Source organism: Diuraphis noxia, unplaced genomic scaffold (genome assembly GCF_037042655.1).
Source record: "Diuraphis noxia isolate RWA-SAM2 unplaced genomic scaffold, SU_Dnox_SAM2 contig0003, whole genome shotgun sequence".
Lineage (NCBI taxonomy): Eukaryota > Metazoa > Arthropoda > Insecta > Hemiptera > Aphididae > Diuraphis > Diuraphis noxia.
Window position 1 is genome coordinate 26,891,037 of NW_028301713.1, and position 15,078 is coordinate 26,906,114.

Genomic DNA, 15,078 nt, shown 5'->3' on the forward strand with positions numbered 1-15,078 from the left:
TCTCTACGGGCTCTTGATAATGTACGTTAGAACGGTATTATACTATTATAAATAAAGATAACGAACCAAATCACGCCACTTTGTTGTACATCGGCATACATATTAATTCCATATTAATTGGTTATAGATAAAAATATTATCATACGGTAAATATGTGTTACAGGATTATTAATAAGTTTAGCCGTTTATAGGTGCAGTAAGCCTGTATATTATATGCATTTGTTGTATTGGTACCTAAGTAGTTGAGAGTTTCTTATGCTATGTTTATTTCATTCGATACCCTTAATTATATTTAACGTTGAATTTAAATTTTAATGTAAATTTATTATTATTATTATTACATTTATTTATTAAAATAAAACTTTATATTTTAAAATGTCAAAAGTTCCATCAGTAGATATGTCTAATTATGACAAACAAGGGTGTCTCGACGAGATGTTTAAAATTCAAGCAAATGCTACCCCAAATGCAGTTGCTGTAGTTAATATCGATGGCTCAATGGTTAGTTAAGTTGTTTATATGAAGTTAAAATATAATATGTTTGAATTGTTATTTTCATTTAAGGTGACTTTTAGAGAATTAGATGAAATGACAGATGTATTGGCTGCAAAACTGAGGAGCATTGGTATTGGAAAAAACTCTATGGTTGGTATCATGATGGAACGTTGTCTTGAGTATACCATTAGTTACATTGCTATTCATAAAGCTGGTACCTACGTCATTATTATTTGTTAATTATTTACTATCAAAGTTTTGGTTTTCAACAAATTATATTCTAATATCATAACTATATAGGAGGTGCATGTTTAATCCTGGAAGTATCATATCCATTACCACTACTTCGTTCGGTTTTAGAGGATTCTACCCCCAAAGTAATTCTTACTAAAGAATTCTTTGAAAGTCGATTTAAAGAACAGGAATTAATATACTTAGATAACGGTTGGTACGATAGTTTGAAAAAATCAGTGGATAAATCACTACTCAAAAAAGAACCAAATGGACTCGACGACTTAGCGATTGTAGTATTCTCATCTGGTACCACGGGAAAACCAAAAGGTATGTTTTTATGTAAATTATAATTATATTCATACGAATCCGGAGTCTTAAATAGTGTTAGTATAAAAATAATGTGTTCTCAAAGTTTTTTGCATTTACCATTCAGAGGCAAAATTATTTAAGTTGAATTAAATATAATTAATACCAAAATTAATTTGATAGAAATTAGAAATTCAGAAGTGTATATATTATAAAAAAATATCATGTATGATATATTTAGTACACACGTCACATCGTGATCTTGTCCTGATCCAATTAATGTAAGACACTATCATCAATATTGAAAACTATTAACGTTTTTTTAAAATATTTTTTACCTATTTTTATGTGATTACAAAATAATAATTGTCTAAACTTCATATATTAAATTCTGAGCAGAGCGATGAATGTATTGATTTTACAATGATGTGTTTCTTTTTGTGTATGTACATAATCAGTTGTCGAAATAATGCTTCGATTTTCAAACCTAGTAGCTAGTAGCTATTCTGGTTTTAAAGTGAATCTAGTTGGTGCATTGGGCAGGTAAAATTTTAAAATTCCGAGTAGCTTTCAAAAGCGTCCGGAAAAAAATTAAAGAAAAACAGGAATTTTTACACAAAATCGGGTTTTTAAGAAATTAATTTTAGATATTGATTTAACTCTAAAATAAATTACCGTTGATACATGAAGTTTTCACTGAATGCTTATATTGGTTTTTTCTATACTTGATAAAATTTTCAAAATATTTCAAACACTTTTAAGTTATTTATAGACATTTTCAATTTTTTTTTATCAATGTTAATATAATAGCAGTTGAAAATTATAAAAAATACAGTTTTAACTGTTTTAAGTTTATTAATTTTGACAAAATGTATTTAATTGAATATTTTTAGTTGTTAAAAATTTATAAAATGTTTAACTTTTGTAGTTAAAGATTAAAAATTTTAAATGAGGTTCCACGTAAGTATATAGTTAATTCTTTGACAAAAAAAAGTCTATAAACTATATATGAAACACAGTTTTTATGGTTATTTTAAGTTCAATTTTGGTAAAAATTACATATTAAATAACCAAAAATGACAATTTTAGTTATATTGTTGTAATTTAAAAAGTATATTATCTGTGGGTAGGTATTTGAAATTTATAAACTCTAGAGTATAGGTATATACTTTTTATTCCTGTTTTAATAGTTTATGTCATTGATGACTTATATTATTACTTTATAGTAAACTGTGTATACCCTGAATGACTGATTGAGTCGGATACATAATGAATCTGATTAATTTGGAATTTATTTTATAGATAGATACCTAGACTGACAAACAGTCTCCGCTCAGAATCGTTTTCCGTATAGTACAATGATATTATATCAATGAATTCAAATTTAATGCCATCTAACACAGTAACATACTATATACAGCAGAGCGACGTCCACTTAACGGCTTATTATCTTTTTAATGGCATAAAAAAAATATTTTTTCAAAAACGTTAGTGTCTTACATTTAATGAACTGCCTGGTTTTTATTATGTATAATAATATATGTTTTTCAATATTCAGTTTAGACTTTAGACATCAATTATAATATGTATATCACTGTATTAAAACAACTATTTTTATTAACTAATTAATAACTTTGATTAATTGCCGACTTTAAAAATCGTGGAGAACTATACTAGATTACATTTACTAGTTTACTACTAAGTAATTAATGTGGTAATAGGTTATGTTTACCTAATTTTTTTCGAGAAAGTTTGACTACGAAATGAAAATATAGTGAGCTATTTGGTTGTAATAGATTTCACTTAGTACCTACAAAGTTTTTTTTTTTATTTACTTATTTTTTTTTTTTTATTATCCCGCGGCAACTAAGGCCATTGGGAGGGGGGTAGTACTGTAGGTTCTTATGGAACTGTAGGTTGGTTTAACACGTGGGTGAGAGTTTTGGCAGAATTTCTATTAGGGCACCCGTAGGTTTCTGCCATGCCCCGGACTACTAAGTATTATTTACTATTTTATTCATATAGCTATATAAAATAAAAACATATATAAAATATAATATATCAATTATCAAATATTCAAATGAGTAAAATCTCAAAATTAAATTGTAAAGGTATTCAATGCCCTCATCGCGGAGCTGTGTATTCATTTACATGGAGACATAAAGCGTATCCTTACGTGGACGATGACAGAGAAGCCTGTAACGTATTTTTCATATGGGAAATGATAAGACCATTGCTTAAAGGTAGGTAAATACAGTTTTATACTAATTAAATAGTATATAGATAGGTGGTATTTTTAAAAAACAATATTTCCATCAGAATACGATAATCACTATTATAATAACTTATTATAGTAGGTTTTTATAATTATTACATTATAAGTATAGTACTATAGAAACAAATATAGAACACACCACAGTGATATCAAGTACTTCAGTTAAAGTATTCAAGTACTTTTTAAATACCTACTCTCAAGTCTCAAATACGTATAGGTACTTCAAATATTTTTGAAAAACGTAGGTACTACAACATTGTATTTTAAATACTTTCTTTTAAATCCTTTTTTTCAAATCTAATTTTTAATTACTATAATAATTCTTTTTAGTTTATATACATTTTCTATTTTAACTTTATAAAATTAAAAACTTAGAATATACCTACGTATTAAATTATATACATATTTTTTACTGTAAATTAAACTTAAATGATTACTAAATATTTTTACGTAGAGCACAGAACACAATTGGCTATTGAGTATCTAATATGAAAGATTAAAGTTCCGCTAAATGGTGTGGTGTAAAATACTCGTATATGATAGGTATTAGGTAAATAAAATTAACGTAAGACATGCAAATTTGGTTCAGTTGATTTATAAATTAAAAAAGTATTTTCTAAAAATTGTTGAAAGTATTTAAAAATATCTATGGATAATTTTGGGTCTATAGTATAAATTATATAAGTAGATATAGATTAGTTATAGTGTATATAGATATAATAATACGTTTTTAAACACGTATGTTAATAAAATAATACTAAATTCAATAATAAATAATATATATCTCATATTTGTTTTTAATTGTATATGTTGATTGTTGAGTATATATACATGTAAGTACTATGTTTTATATTGTCCACTTTAAAATATATGCATATAATTATAGGACTTCCAATGTTTATAATTCCTGATGATGCTATTTATGATCCGCCAAGATTATTGGAGTTTCTGCGGAAAAATAAAATAACAAGAATGTTATTCACACCATCTCTTTTACAATCAGTTCTAGATTACAAGGGTATAAACATATCTGAAGGATTCAAAACACTTAAGTAAAATATTTAATACAATATTAATAGACCATACTATTTAATACTCATTGTATTTGAATGGTTTTTTACATAAATTATTTGTAAATTAAAAATGGTATTCTTTTGTTGGATATTTATCAGACAAATTTGGATATGTGGGGAAGTAATGACATTCTCTTTAAGAGACAGAATGGAAAATATCGCTCCGTGGGTTAGAATGTTTAATTTTTATAGTGTGTCTGAATGTCATGACGTAACTTGTGCTGGTAAATATTAAATTAATTGTTTTTTTTTTTTATTCATGACCTATTAAACATTTATTAAACATAATAGATGTTTCAAAAGCAAGTGACTTAGAACAAAGCAAATTTGCTCCCGTTGGATCACCTTTGCCTGGTGTTCATATATTAATAATGGACAACGAATACAATGTAAAAAATGTAGGAATATCAGGCGAGGTAAGATTATATTTAATTGGGTTGAATAATGTTTTCCATTAATCTCACTAAGTACACCCAGACAAATAATAACCAATTCAATGTTATTCATCTTATTTATAATATTATATACTAATAAGATTTACGTCGGAGGACCAACACTTGCAATTGGATATTTAAATCGCCCCGAATTGACCGCTTTAAGATTCATTAAACGACCCGGTACGGTACCAAAAGAATGTGGTGATCGGTTAATCAAAACCGGCGATTGGGGTTACTTAAGAACTGATGGAAGTTTAGAGATTTGTGGACGTTGTGATACCATGGTTAAAATTAGAGGCTATACTGTTGAACTACAGGTTAGTATAAAGCATATAATATTATTAAAAATTATAAAATGTAAATATGCATTTAACGAATATACCTATAGAATATGTACGTACATAAAAAATATAAAACATTAAAATAAAAAATAAGTGAATTGAAGTTCTTTCTCTAAAAAATTGTAATGGATAATAATTATGGTCCAACAATTATAGTTATCTATAATAGCTGCATCTATATAGTCAATAATATCTAAATAAATAGATGACTATTTTTATTTTATAACACTTTAATATGATGTATTAATAATATCAGTACCTATATTATATATATACATAATTTATTTTTATAGGCTATCGAAGCTACTATTTTAAATGAACCTGAAGTAAATTCCGCGTGTGTTTTATCTATTGGAGAAGAAGGCACTGACAAGTATTTAATAGGATACGTTGTATTAGAAGCTGAAGCAAAGTTATCAGCATTATCTTTAAAACAAAGATTGAAGCTTAAACTACCATTTTACATGGTTCCGCCATTTTTCTTCTTCTTAGATAGGTTTGTATAAAACATATAGGGTAAAAGGGTAAGGGTAACTCGTGTCTATTTGTATTATTTTTATAACAAATAAGCAATAGATCACAAATTATTTAGTTTGATGATTTATAATCTAGTTTGGTAATTTTACCATGTATTTTTTTTAGTGAACACATTTATGTGGGTCTTAAACTCTTTGGTAATAGTAAAATTAAGTTCCAAATGTTTCAAGCAACAATTCATGTGCAGTAAATATGGTATTATCATAGGCGTAAATATAGTGTTTGAGATTTGGGGAACCCAACTTTAATAATATTTAAAAGCTTAATACAACATTTAGGAAATGGTTGGGGGGCTTAGCCCCTAAATCCCCCCTCCATTTGCGCGTATGATTATTATCTATAAGTACTATTTTCAAGTATTGATTTTGATTTTTTCAGTTAGGTAGGTACCTAATTCTTTGCATTTGCCCCCCGGCTTTTAGGATTTTTAAAATTAAAAAATTCATAAGTACACGTGAGCATACCTTCATCCAGGTACAGGCTACCTATACTACAATTCTATTTGATATAAATGACATAGTTCGCTAAAAAAAAGCCACTCACATGGGGCATGGTCCGCACAAAAACAAAATTCTTCAACATAAGAGTAGGTATAAGACTGTTAAACCTCCGAGACTTTTTCATACATCGGACAACATAGGTACTTGTATACTATAACCTATAAGCTTATTCTAAAAAATCAAATCATCTATCTAATGATTACCTATACGGCTATACCTATAGCATTCAATTATGGTAGGTATAACCATGGCCAACAGGTCGATCGCAACTTAAACTTTCGCTTTTACTTGATTTTTTTCTTATGTAAAAATCACATTTTTTTATACCTCTATTGACGGAATTATGAATTTATTATGAATTAAAAAGTAATATTGCAGATGAATGATGATTTTTTTTTAAATTTAATTTTTATATTACAATCTGTTACATAATAAAATTGAATAAAAAGTAAAAGGGGTGAATGAATAAAAGGTGGCTTGAAGAAACAACAGATTTAAGAAGCCTTCCAAGTTCCAGTGAAGACACTTTGTCAGTTATTTATATAAATTTTTAAGAGTTTAGAATAAAATTATAAATACAACTAGGCGATTAGCTAAATTAATAGGTCCCGACACACGTGATATGATTGCATAATATGAACTGTAGGTAGGTATTATGATAAGTAATATCATTGATTATAAATACCTACCGCAGACTTCAGGCTATGGCCGTGTTTCTATTATACTAGTATAATATTATAGAACATAGAAATCTCTGATAAATACCTACTAATAGAAATGAGAATAGGTACTCTTTTAATTGATTAATAAAATCATTAAAAATTTAAAAATTGAACTACTCATAATCATATTATGTAATCAATAATCATATTAGTATCCATTATTCATTCATCACTTATTATGGCGTGTATCATTAGGACATTATTACCTATTTACCGATGATTAAATGATTTTAATCATTTCAATTTTTCTTTAAAACCGAGTTTTAACATTTTAAGTTTTACATTGGTTATATTTTTAACTCAATCAACGTCTTCGGACTTTTTACATCGGGAATAACTGTCATGAGTACACAAACTCCCAATTATTACTCATCAGTCATCACAATGTCAACACTTACACACTGACAATGGAGTACGTGCAATAAAAATGTAATATTATGTGGGTTGTTTAAATCTTACTTTGTAGTTTTACATTACACGTTATGCCTATTAGGCTATTCAATAAATTACAGTGAAATTTGTTCACTTCAGTCACTTCTCTATAACAGTTTTCAATAGTATTCTGGTGTATAAGTTTAATTTTGACTGCATGTTTTTACTATTTAATATTGTAGACTTACCTATATATTTTATATTCTATACGCTCTATGTTGTTTTGTAATCATAAATAATTATTAGTTATATATGTTATAACAAAATCAAATGGTGTTAAGTGATTTTTGATTATAACTTAAATGTAGATTGCCTGTTGTGGAAGCTTCTGGTAAATTGGATAAGTCAGCATTACCAAAAATGATCTTGGATAAATCAAATGGTATTTTAGTTGAAAACTGGACAACACAAACTGAAAAAACTGTGTCTACCATATTTTGTAAAGCTCTAAAAACCTACAGTCTCGATGTTGAAGATAATTTTTTCGAGAATGGCGGGTAAGTGGAAAATAATCTATTAGAGTAATACTATTTAAATTGAATATATTTTGTACACTGCATTTAAGACTATGACTACTGTGCAAGAATATAGTTTGAAAATCTATAAATCTATAATATCAAAATTGAAGTTTTAAAGATGTTAATTTTGTAGTACTGCTATCATATTTTTTTTAATTTCTCAACAAACGCATGATTTTTCTATGTTCCTAGATGCCAGGTTTCTTTTTGTCGATTGAGTACTATACAATTAGACCTAAATACAATACTTGAAATTTACAATTTATCTAAAATTTTGACAGGCTAGGAACTAGGAAGTAAATTTTTGAATACCTATGTAAATATCTATTTTTAATTACATAGAGATATAATCCAGTGGCACAATATGAAGGGAGTATTGGCCTATATATGGCTTATTTTAAATTATAGACTAGGTATATGAATTATAAGCTACTATAATAATTTCAGAATACTGGAAATAATGTAGTCATATAAGTACTTCATATACTATTCATAGAAAACAGATTATTAGTACCTAGGTATTAGGCTCTACATTTATCATTTTTTTCCTACAATAAAACTATATTTTAATTTTGTGATAATTAGACTTATTATGTTATATTGTTTTTTATTAATTGTTATTTTTAATTTTAGGCATTCATTATTAGCAGCTAGTGTAATTGGTGAATTAAATATTACATTTGGAACTCAATTCCGTGTACACGATCTATTTCTAAATCCCAATGTTAAAGCAATGGCGGCATTATTAGATCAAAACATATCTGCATCAAATGAAATTAACTTGATGGAAGAACTGAATAATCTTGTTGATGATTCTATCATGTAATAGATGTAGATTCTTGATTAAATATAGTCCATACAAAAATACCTATAAAGTAATAATATTTCATAACAAATATTGTATTCATTTCTAGTTCAGATAAAATGATTAAATGGTTTTGGAGAGCTGTAAATTTAAATAAAAATAAATTTACTAATGGTAATGTACTCCTTACTGGGGTAACAGGATTTGTTGGTGCGTTTATTTTACAAAAGTTATTACAAACTCAAGTAATTATCATCTTTATATTAATATATATTTATTTCCCTATTTTTAAAACTACCTATTACATAAAATATGTTTTGTCTAGGTAAACATATTCTGTTTGATAAGAGATTCTGCTGAATACAAACCTTTGGAAAAGCTCGAACAGACAATGAAACGGTATAATATAAATGTTGGTTCTTCAAGTGGCCCATTTTATTCTAAAGTCGTTGTTTTAAAAGGTACCCACCAATATAATTCTAATTTTGAGATTTTTTAAAAATACAATAAGTACATACATAGTCCTCCCCTAAGGATAGGTAGTGTAGATGAACCTAGAGTATAGGGACTTGGCTATTTTAGAGGCCCTCTGTATAATTAATTTTTAATTTATAGCATTTATATAAATGTGCATTGTTTTATATTAAATAATATTTTATGATATTAATTATTATTAAGTAATTTTGCCAAACAACTGTGATAGTTGGTGGCAGCATCATAGTCGCAAATTGAGGGGGTCTTGGTGGGTCTTAGCCCCCTAAAAACATAGCCATATCCCCTTCCCAAAAAAGTTGTGGCACAATCCGCTACTGGTATGTACCCAAGTGGCCAAGGTCCACATATTAAATTTTAGCCAAATGTACTAAATGTTCTTGTAGGCTCTATATAAAACATACAATAATATAATCCATGTAATTAGTAATTCAGGTATTCCAAGGTAATTTATAGGTAACCAATGATTAATTTTCAGCTTAAAATTCAAAGATAAAATAATAATTATAATTATAATTATTATTATAAAATTATAAAATGCCCATAGTAAGTATATCTAAAACTAAATTTATAGTTATAATATACCTGATCATTATGTAGATATCATTTGAGTTAGTATCTAACATTAATAATTATCAATTAATTGATGAAGCATTTAAATTGTTTTATTATTTTATTGAGCAATTCATTTTAATATCAAGGATTTTAAAATTTTTTGATCAATATAGATATTAAACATATTATCAAGCAATGTTGGAATCAGATAGTGGCGTGGCAAACTTAATTAAGTTATGAGGCACAGTTATATTGCCAGACCAACCACCCACTCCAACCTTCACAAAAAACATTAAAACATTTTTTTATGATAAAATATATTTATTCATTTAAATAATAATGTTTTTTTTAAACACATTAGATGATCTTTGAGGACACCCACCACCCCTCAAACTGAGGCACGTGCCTCAAATATAGTCCTTCGTCATGCCACTGATATCAGAAATATTTTCCCCAACACCTATATTATCCACACTAATTAATACCTCTAAATTATGTTATAAAATATAAATGCAAATTTTATATAATATACATACAGTATAACTAGTATAAGTAAATAAACAATGTACAACAATTAACAATAAACATATGCCTATCATACATGAATAGGCTTTGTAGGTATATACATATCAAATAATACCTATAAATTATAATATACATTATACAATACACAAATATATAATATATATATATATATAAACCATTACTACCTATGTATAGTAAGTTCTACTTTAAGTTAAAAATATAATATATTTTAGGTGATGTGTCTTTAGTAAAATTTGGAATGTCAGATGACAACTATGAAGCAATATGTTTTGAAATTGATTATGTTATACACGCAGCTGCTCAAGTTAATTTATCATATCCATTTGGTGCATTGTATAAAAATAATGTCATGGGTACCAAAAATATAATACAATTTTGTATGGATGGAAAAATTAAACCACTACATCATATTAGGTTAGTAAAACATGGTCAATATTAAAGATATTTTAAAATAATTTTCAGTTGATAAATAGGATGAATTGTATTATTTGTTTATTCTAAATTTCCCTCTGAGAAAAGTAAAATTTAAATAAAAATTTAAACAGGTCATATTTTATTATTTTGTATTATATCCAGAACATTATACAGTAATATTGTAAATTTATATTACAACTTTTACTCTATAGGTTACTCTTACTATGTCATTCTAGCTATGCTTTGCGACTTAAAATTACCTAACTGGCTAACTATCCCACTTAAATTAACATAAGCCTTTGAGAAACTCCTGTCTTATATGAAAAAAGTGGGTAGTAAAATTATTAAAGTGTATTTATAATTAATGTCATAAACACGTTTTTATGTATACAATAAAACATTTAAAAAAAAACAATAGTACAATGGTACAAAAACTTAACACATTACAATAAGACATATACAAATAACCACAATACTTATATTAAATGTTATAAGTATTGTTTATGTCTAATGTTAAAAATTATATTATAATATTAAACATCAAAAAATGTTTTCATACAAATCATAAAATTGTGGGGCAACCAGAATTGCTCATAGGGGGGATCTGATAAAATTAATCTTAATTTGTATAAACAATAATTATATGTTTTTACTAACAAAGTAACAATACTATTATAATACTAAGGGGAGGGGGTCTAGACCCAGAGTCCACACCTCTGGTTGTGCCACTGTCATAAAAGAATCAAAAACCTTATTTGTCACATTTTTCAGCTCATCTGCTGTTTTTCCTCAAGGACTTAAAGATATTTCAGAGAATGATAACTCTGAAAACTGGGCACCATTACTCAAAAGTGGTTATGGGCAAACTAAGTGGCTGGCTGAACAGCTGATTTTGAATGCTATTAGAAAAGGATTACCAGCATCAATATTTAGATGTGGAAACATAAGTGGAAGTAGATTGGTTTCTAGCTGGAATTTGGCAGATTTTACTTTATTTATAATACAAGGTGTACTATTTACGAATACATATCCTGACATTAGCTGGGAGGTAAGTATTATAATAAGTATAGAAACCATAGGGTATATTGTATCAAGATATTATTATCTTAATATAAGAGGATAAATGATAAAACAAATAAGTAATAATATAATAGATATGCAAAATTATTTACAGATAGAACTAACACCTGTTGATTTTGTTGCAAATACTATTGTGGAACTAGCACAGAACTTAAGTGACTCATCAGGAAAAATCTACCATTTAGTTAATGACACATTGAATTCAAAGTTGGTATCTATTTTGTTTTCAAATAGTATTTATATAAATAATAATATATTATTGGTATTTTTTCGTAGACATTTATGGGAAGTAATGAAGGACATAGGATACAGTTTAGAATGTGTATCTTTCAAAAAATGGTTGGAATTAATTGAAAAAAATTCAATTCTTCACCCACAATTAGTGCCAATTACTTATTTATTAAATTCTACTGAGGGAGATTATAATTATTTAGAGAATCAATCAACAGTGAAAAAAAGAAACGTTGAATCGTATCTAGCTTCTGCCAATTTAATATATCCGAATTTAGACAGTATTGAATGTTATAGAATATTGAAAACTTTAGCCAATTTGAATTTGATTCCCCAAATGGCTGTAACCAGAGGTAATTTAAATTTATATTATTAATGATGGAGGATGATTTCATATAAACAAATGTTTTAAGCATTTTATCTGAATTAAAAAAAATATTTATTTTTATTTAAATTATACATTTTTTACGTAAAATATGTTTAAAAGTAAAGTAAACATGTTTCATTTGGATATCACTACTACTATTTTTATTTTTATTTTAAATTTAAATGTTTTCTCAATATTTCTCATGTTATACATAAATATGTAGTATTTCAAATTCAAATTAAATTGATTCATATTTTAAACATTATATTATATTAAATATTTATATGTTGAATTAAAATTTCATGATAAGTAAAAAAAAAAAAAAATATTTAAATTAATTTTAGTATTTTAACATGACTTAAAATCATTGAGTTGTATACAATTTACTAGAAACTTCATGTTAAGTGAATTAAGTAGAAGAAGCCTCTTAGAAATCAAGGTAGAAATGTAGTAAGTTAAATTGTACAGTATAGCTTCATGCTATTCATCATATATCTAGTAATTTGTTAGCTAAGTATGCTTGTAGGTATCTGATATACTTTCCTCCTTAATACACCATACACATTACACATAATACATATCTTGTTGATGAATTTCAAGTATTCCGCTGTTAAGCTCTAGTTTCCCCTCTATTCTATTTTAGTCCATGCTAAAAACCTAATGTATTACCTATATAATTAACATATCTGATTTTTTTTTTTTTAGATTCAGAGAAATCATTAAAAACACAGTTATTGCCTTTAAATTCAAAAGTTGTATTTATTACTGGAGCTTCTTCAGGAATTGGTTATGAAATAACCAAAAGCCTAGCGGTAGCTGGAGCTATAGTGATTCCTACTGGAAGACGAATCAAACGTCTGCTGGAATTAAAAAATAAGATCCTTTCACTTGATGTGACTAATAAAAACATTGTTTTTCCATATGAAATGGATGTTACTGATCCAATTAATGTAAATTTAATTATTTAGTTTATGCATTGCTTTACAAACTGATGTTATAGCTGTTATGTATTAATGTATTTTACTATATAGGTAAGAACAGTGGTTAAAAATGTTGAAGAATCAATTGGCCCAATTGATATAATGATTATAAATGCAGGAGTAATGTTTTATACAACATTTGATAAATGTAAAATAGAAGAATGGGATGAAATGGTACGAGTGAATTGCAATGGTATGTTAAATTGCCTTGGAGCTGTTCTTCCTACCATGACATTAAGAAATTCTGGTCATATTGTAAACATAACATCAAACGCTGGTCGAAGAGTAAGTAGTGAACTGAGAACTTATAGGTAGAACTATGCATAAAAAAATAAAAAAATAATGACGATTTTAAGTCATTTCCAGGTTTAGGGGTGTACTCAGGAACAAAATTTTTCATGGAAGGCATATCAAGTGCACTAAGAACTGAAATGACTGAACATAACATAAAAGTCACCTGCATTCAACCTGGAGACGTTAAAACTGAATTATTACAGAAGACTAGTGATTATGAGGTAAAAATAGTTTCATGAATTTTGATACAATAATGATATTATATTACAAATTATTTTTTAAATCTAGGCTTTAAAGCGATATGACTGCAGCACTAATAATGAAATTCTTGAGCCATCAAATATCGCAGAAGCTGTTTTATTTGCAGTTACACAACCATCATTTTGTGCTGTCAATGAAATTCTAATAGAACCAAAAATGCTACCAATTTAAGTATTTAATATCATAATCCCATATTGTACAAAAAGGAAATAAATTTATTCTTATTTTATATTTTTATTGTTTTTGATATATATTTTTGTATTTTAATGAAATAAATTAAACATATTGAAAATTTAAAAGTTGCCAATATAATGCATATTTTACAATTTTTTATTGCATACAAATCATAGCCCTGATTATCATTTATCTTTATAAAAAATGAAAAACTGTAGTATACTACTGCCACCATAAGAATGCTACTTGTTTGTATACCCAAATGAGACACAACAGAGATCTGCAGTTTTGTAACAATTGAAATTTGTTTCACTCTACCAGTGTCCCTGCTGTTAAGTGGTAACGACATAGATAGGTAGATGTCACCCTAGCTATTTCATACGATAATTGTCTTAAAAGGATATTAATAAGTTTTATATATAAATAATAGATAATAGATAAATTATTTTACCACGATAATTAAACCAAACATTTTGTCAACATAACATATTGAAAATATAAGTCTCAAAGTCTAAAATACTAAAATCTAGTTCACATTATTCAGGACTCATTTTGCTCTATTTGTTATAATCAGGCCTGTAGCTAGACTACATTTTCAGGTGGGGAAAACCAAATTTTAGGGGAGCATTATACATAAAAACAATATTAATTTCTAATATTTCTATTATTTTTAAAAGGGCAACAATTGGATTTAGGGAGGACGAAGGCAACACCTCCTGTTGCCCTCGCCCCATATTATAATTTAATATTGTTGCCATCTTGCCTAGTTTATATTAGCTAATTAAAAGTTTTTTTTTATTAAAAGAAACTTTGTAAACAAGATTAAAAGTTTAATGATGTAATTTATTGGGAATGAAAATAATTTATCAGATTTTACAGAAGGAAATAGGTATGTGTGCTACAACTAACTGATATACTATAGTTTAATCACGCTTTGGCTGAACTGATTGTGAAATTTGATTGTTTGGATATATATACATATACATCAAATTATGAATAATTAATTAAT

General features: G+C 26.8%; 1 protein-coding gene across 2 annotated transcripts; it reads left to right on the forward strand.

The window, feature by feature from the left end:
- Positions 1 to 237: 237 nt before the first annotated feature.
- Positions 238 to 14,124, forward strand: LOC107169524 (uncharacterized). Of its 2 annotated transcripts, XM_015519286.2 has the most exons (21): positions 242 to 501; positions 565 to 709; positions 796 to 1,056; positions 3,147 to 3,278; positions 4,197 to 4,362; positions 4,483 to 4,607; positions 4,675 to 4,799; positions 4,919 to 5,137; positions 5,455 to 5,657; positions 7,661 to 7,849; positions 8,504 to 8,692; positions 8,785 to 8,920; positions 9,001 to 9,136; positions 10,481 to 10,682; positions 11,454 to 11,730; positions 11,857 to 11,969; positions 12,039 to 12,346; positions 13,066 to 13,310; positions 13,392 to 13,625; positions 13,697 to 13,855; positions 13,923 to 14,124. In XM_015519286.2, the coding sequence occupies exons 1-21, from the start codon at positions 376 to 378 to the stop codon at positions 14,064 to 14,066; spliced, it is 3,834 nt and encodes a 1,277-aa protein (XP_015374772.2). In that variant the 5' UTR covers positions 242 to 375; the 3' UTR covers positions 14,067 to 14,124. The 2 variants fall into 2 exon arrangements, with proteins under 2 accessions (XP_089079851.1, XP_015374772.2); XM_089223725.1 differs by lacking the exon at positions 13,923 to 14,124 and having other exon boundaries at positions 238 to 501; positions 13,707 to 13,855.
- Positions 14,125 to 15,078: the final 954 nt, after the last annotated feature.

What these genes read in the sequence shown, in the direction of transcription:
- LOC107169524 (XM_015519286.2), top strand. Translation starts at nt 376, where the DNA reads ATGTCAAAAGTTCCATCAGTAGATATGTCTAATTATGACAAACAAGGG. An exon ending in AAAAGTTATTACAAACTCAA is followed by an intron (nt 8,921 to 9,000) that starts GTAATTATCATC and finishes TGTTTTGTCTAG; the next exon opens with GTAAACATATTCTGTTTGAT. An exon ending in AGAAGACTAGTGATTATGAG is followed by an intron (nt 13,856 to 13,922) that starts GTAAAAATAGTT and finishes TTTTAAATCTAG; the next exon opens with GCTTTAAAGCGATATGACTG.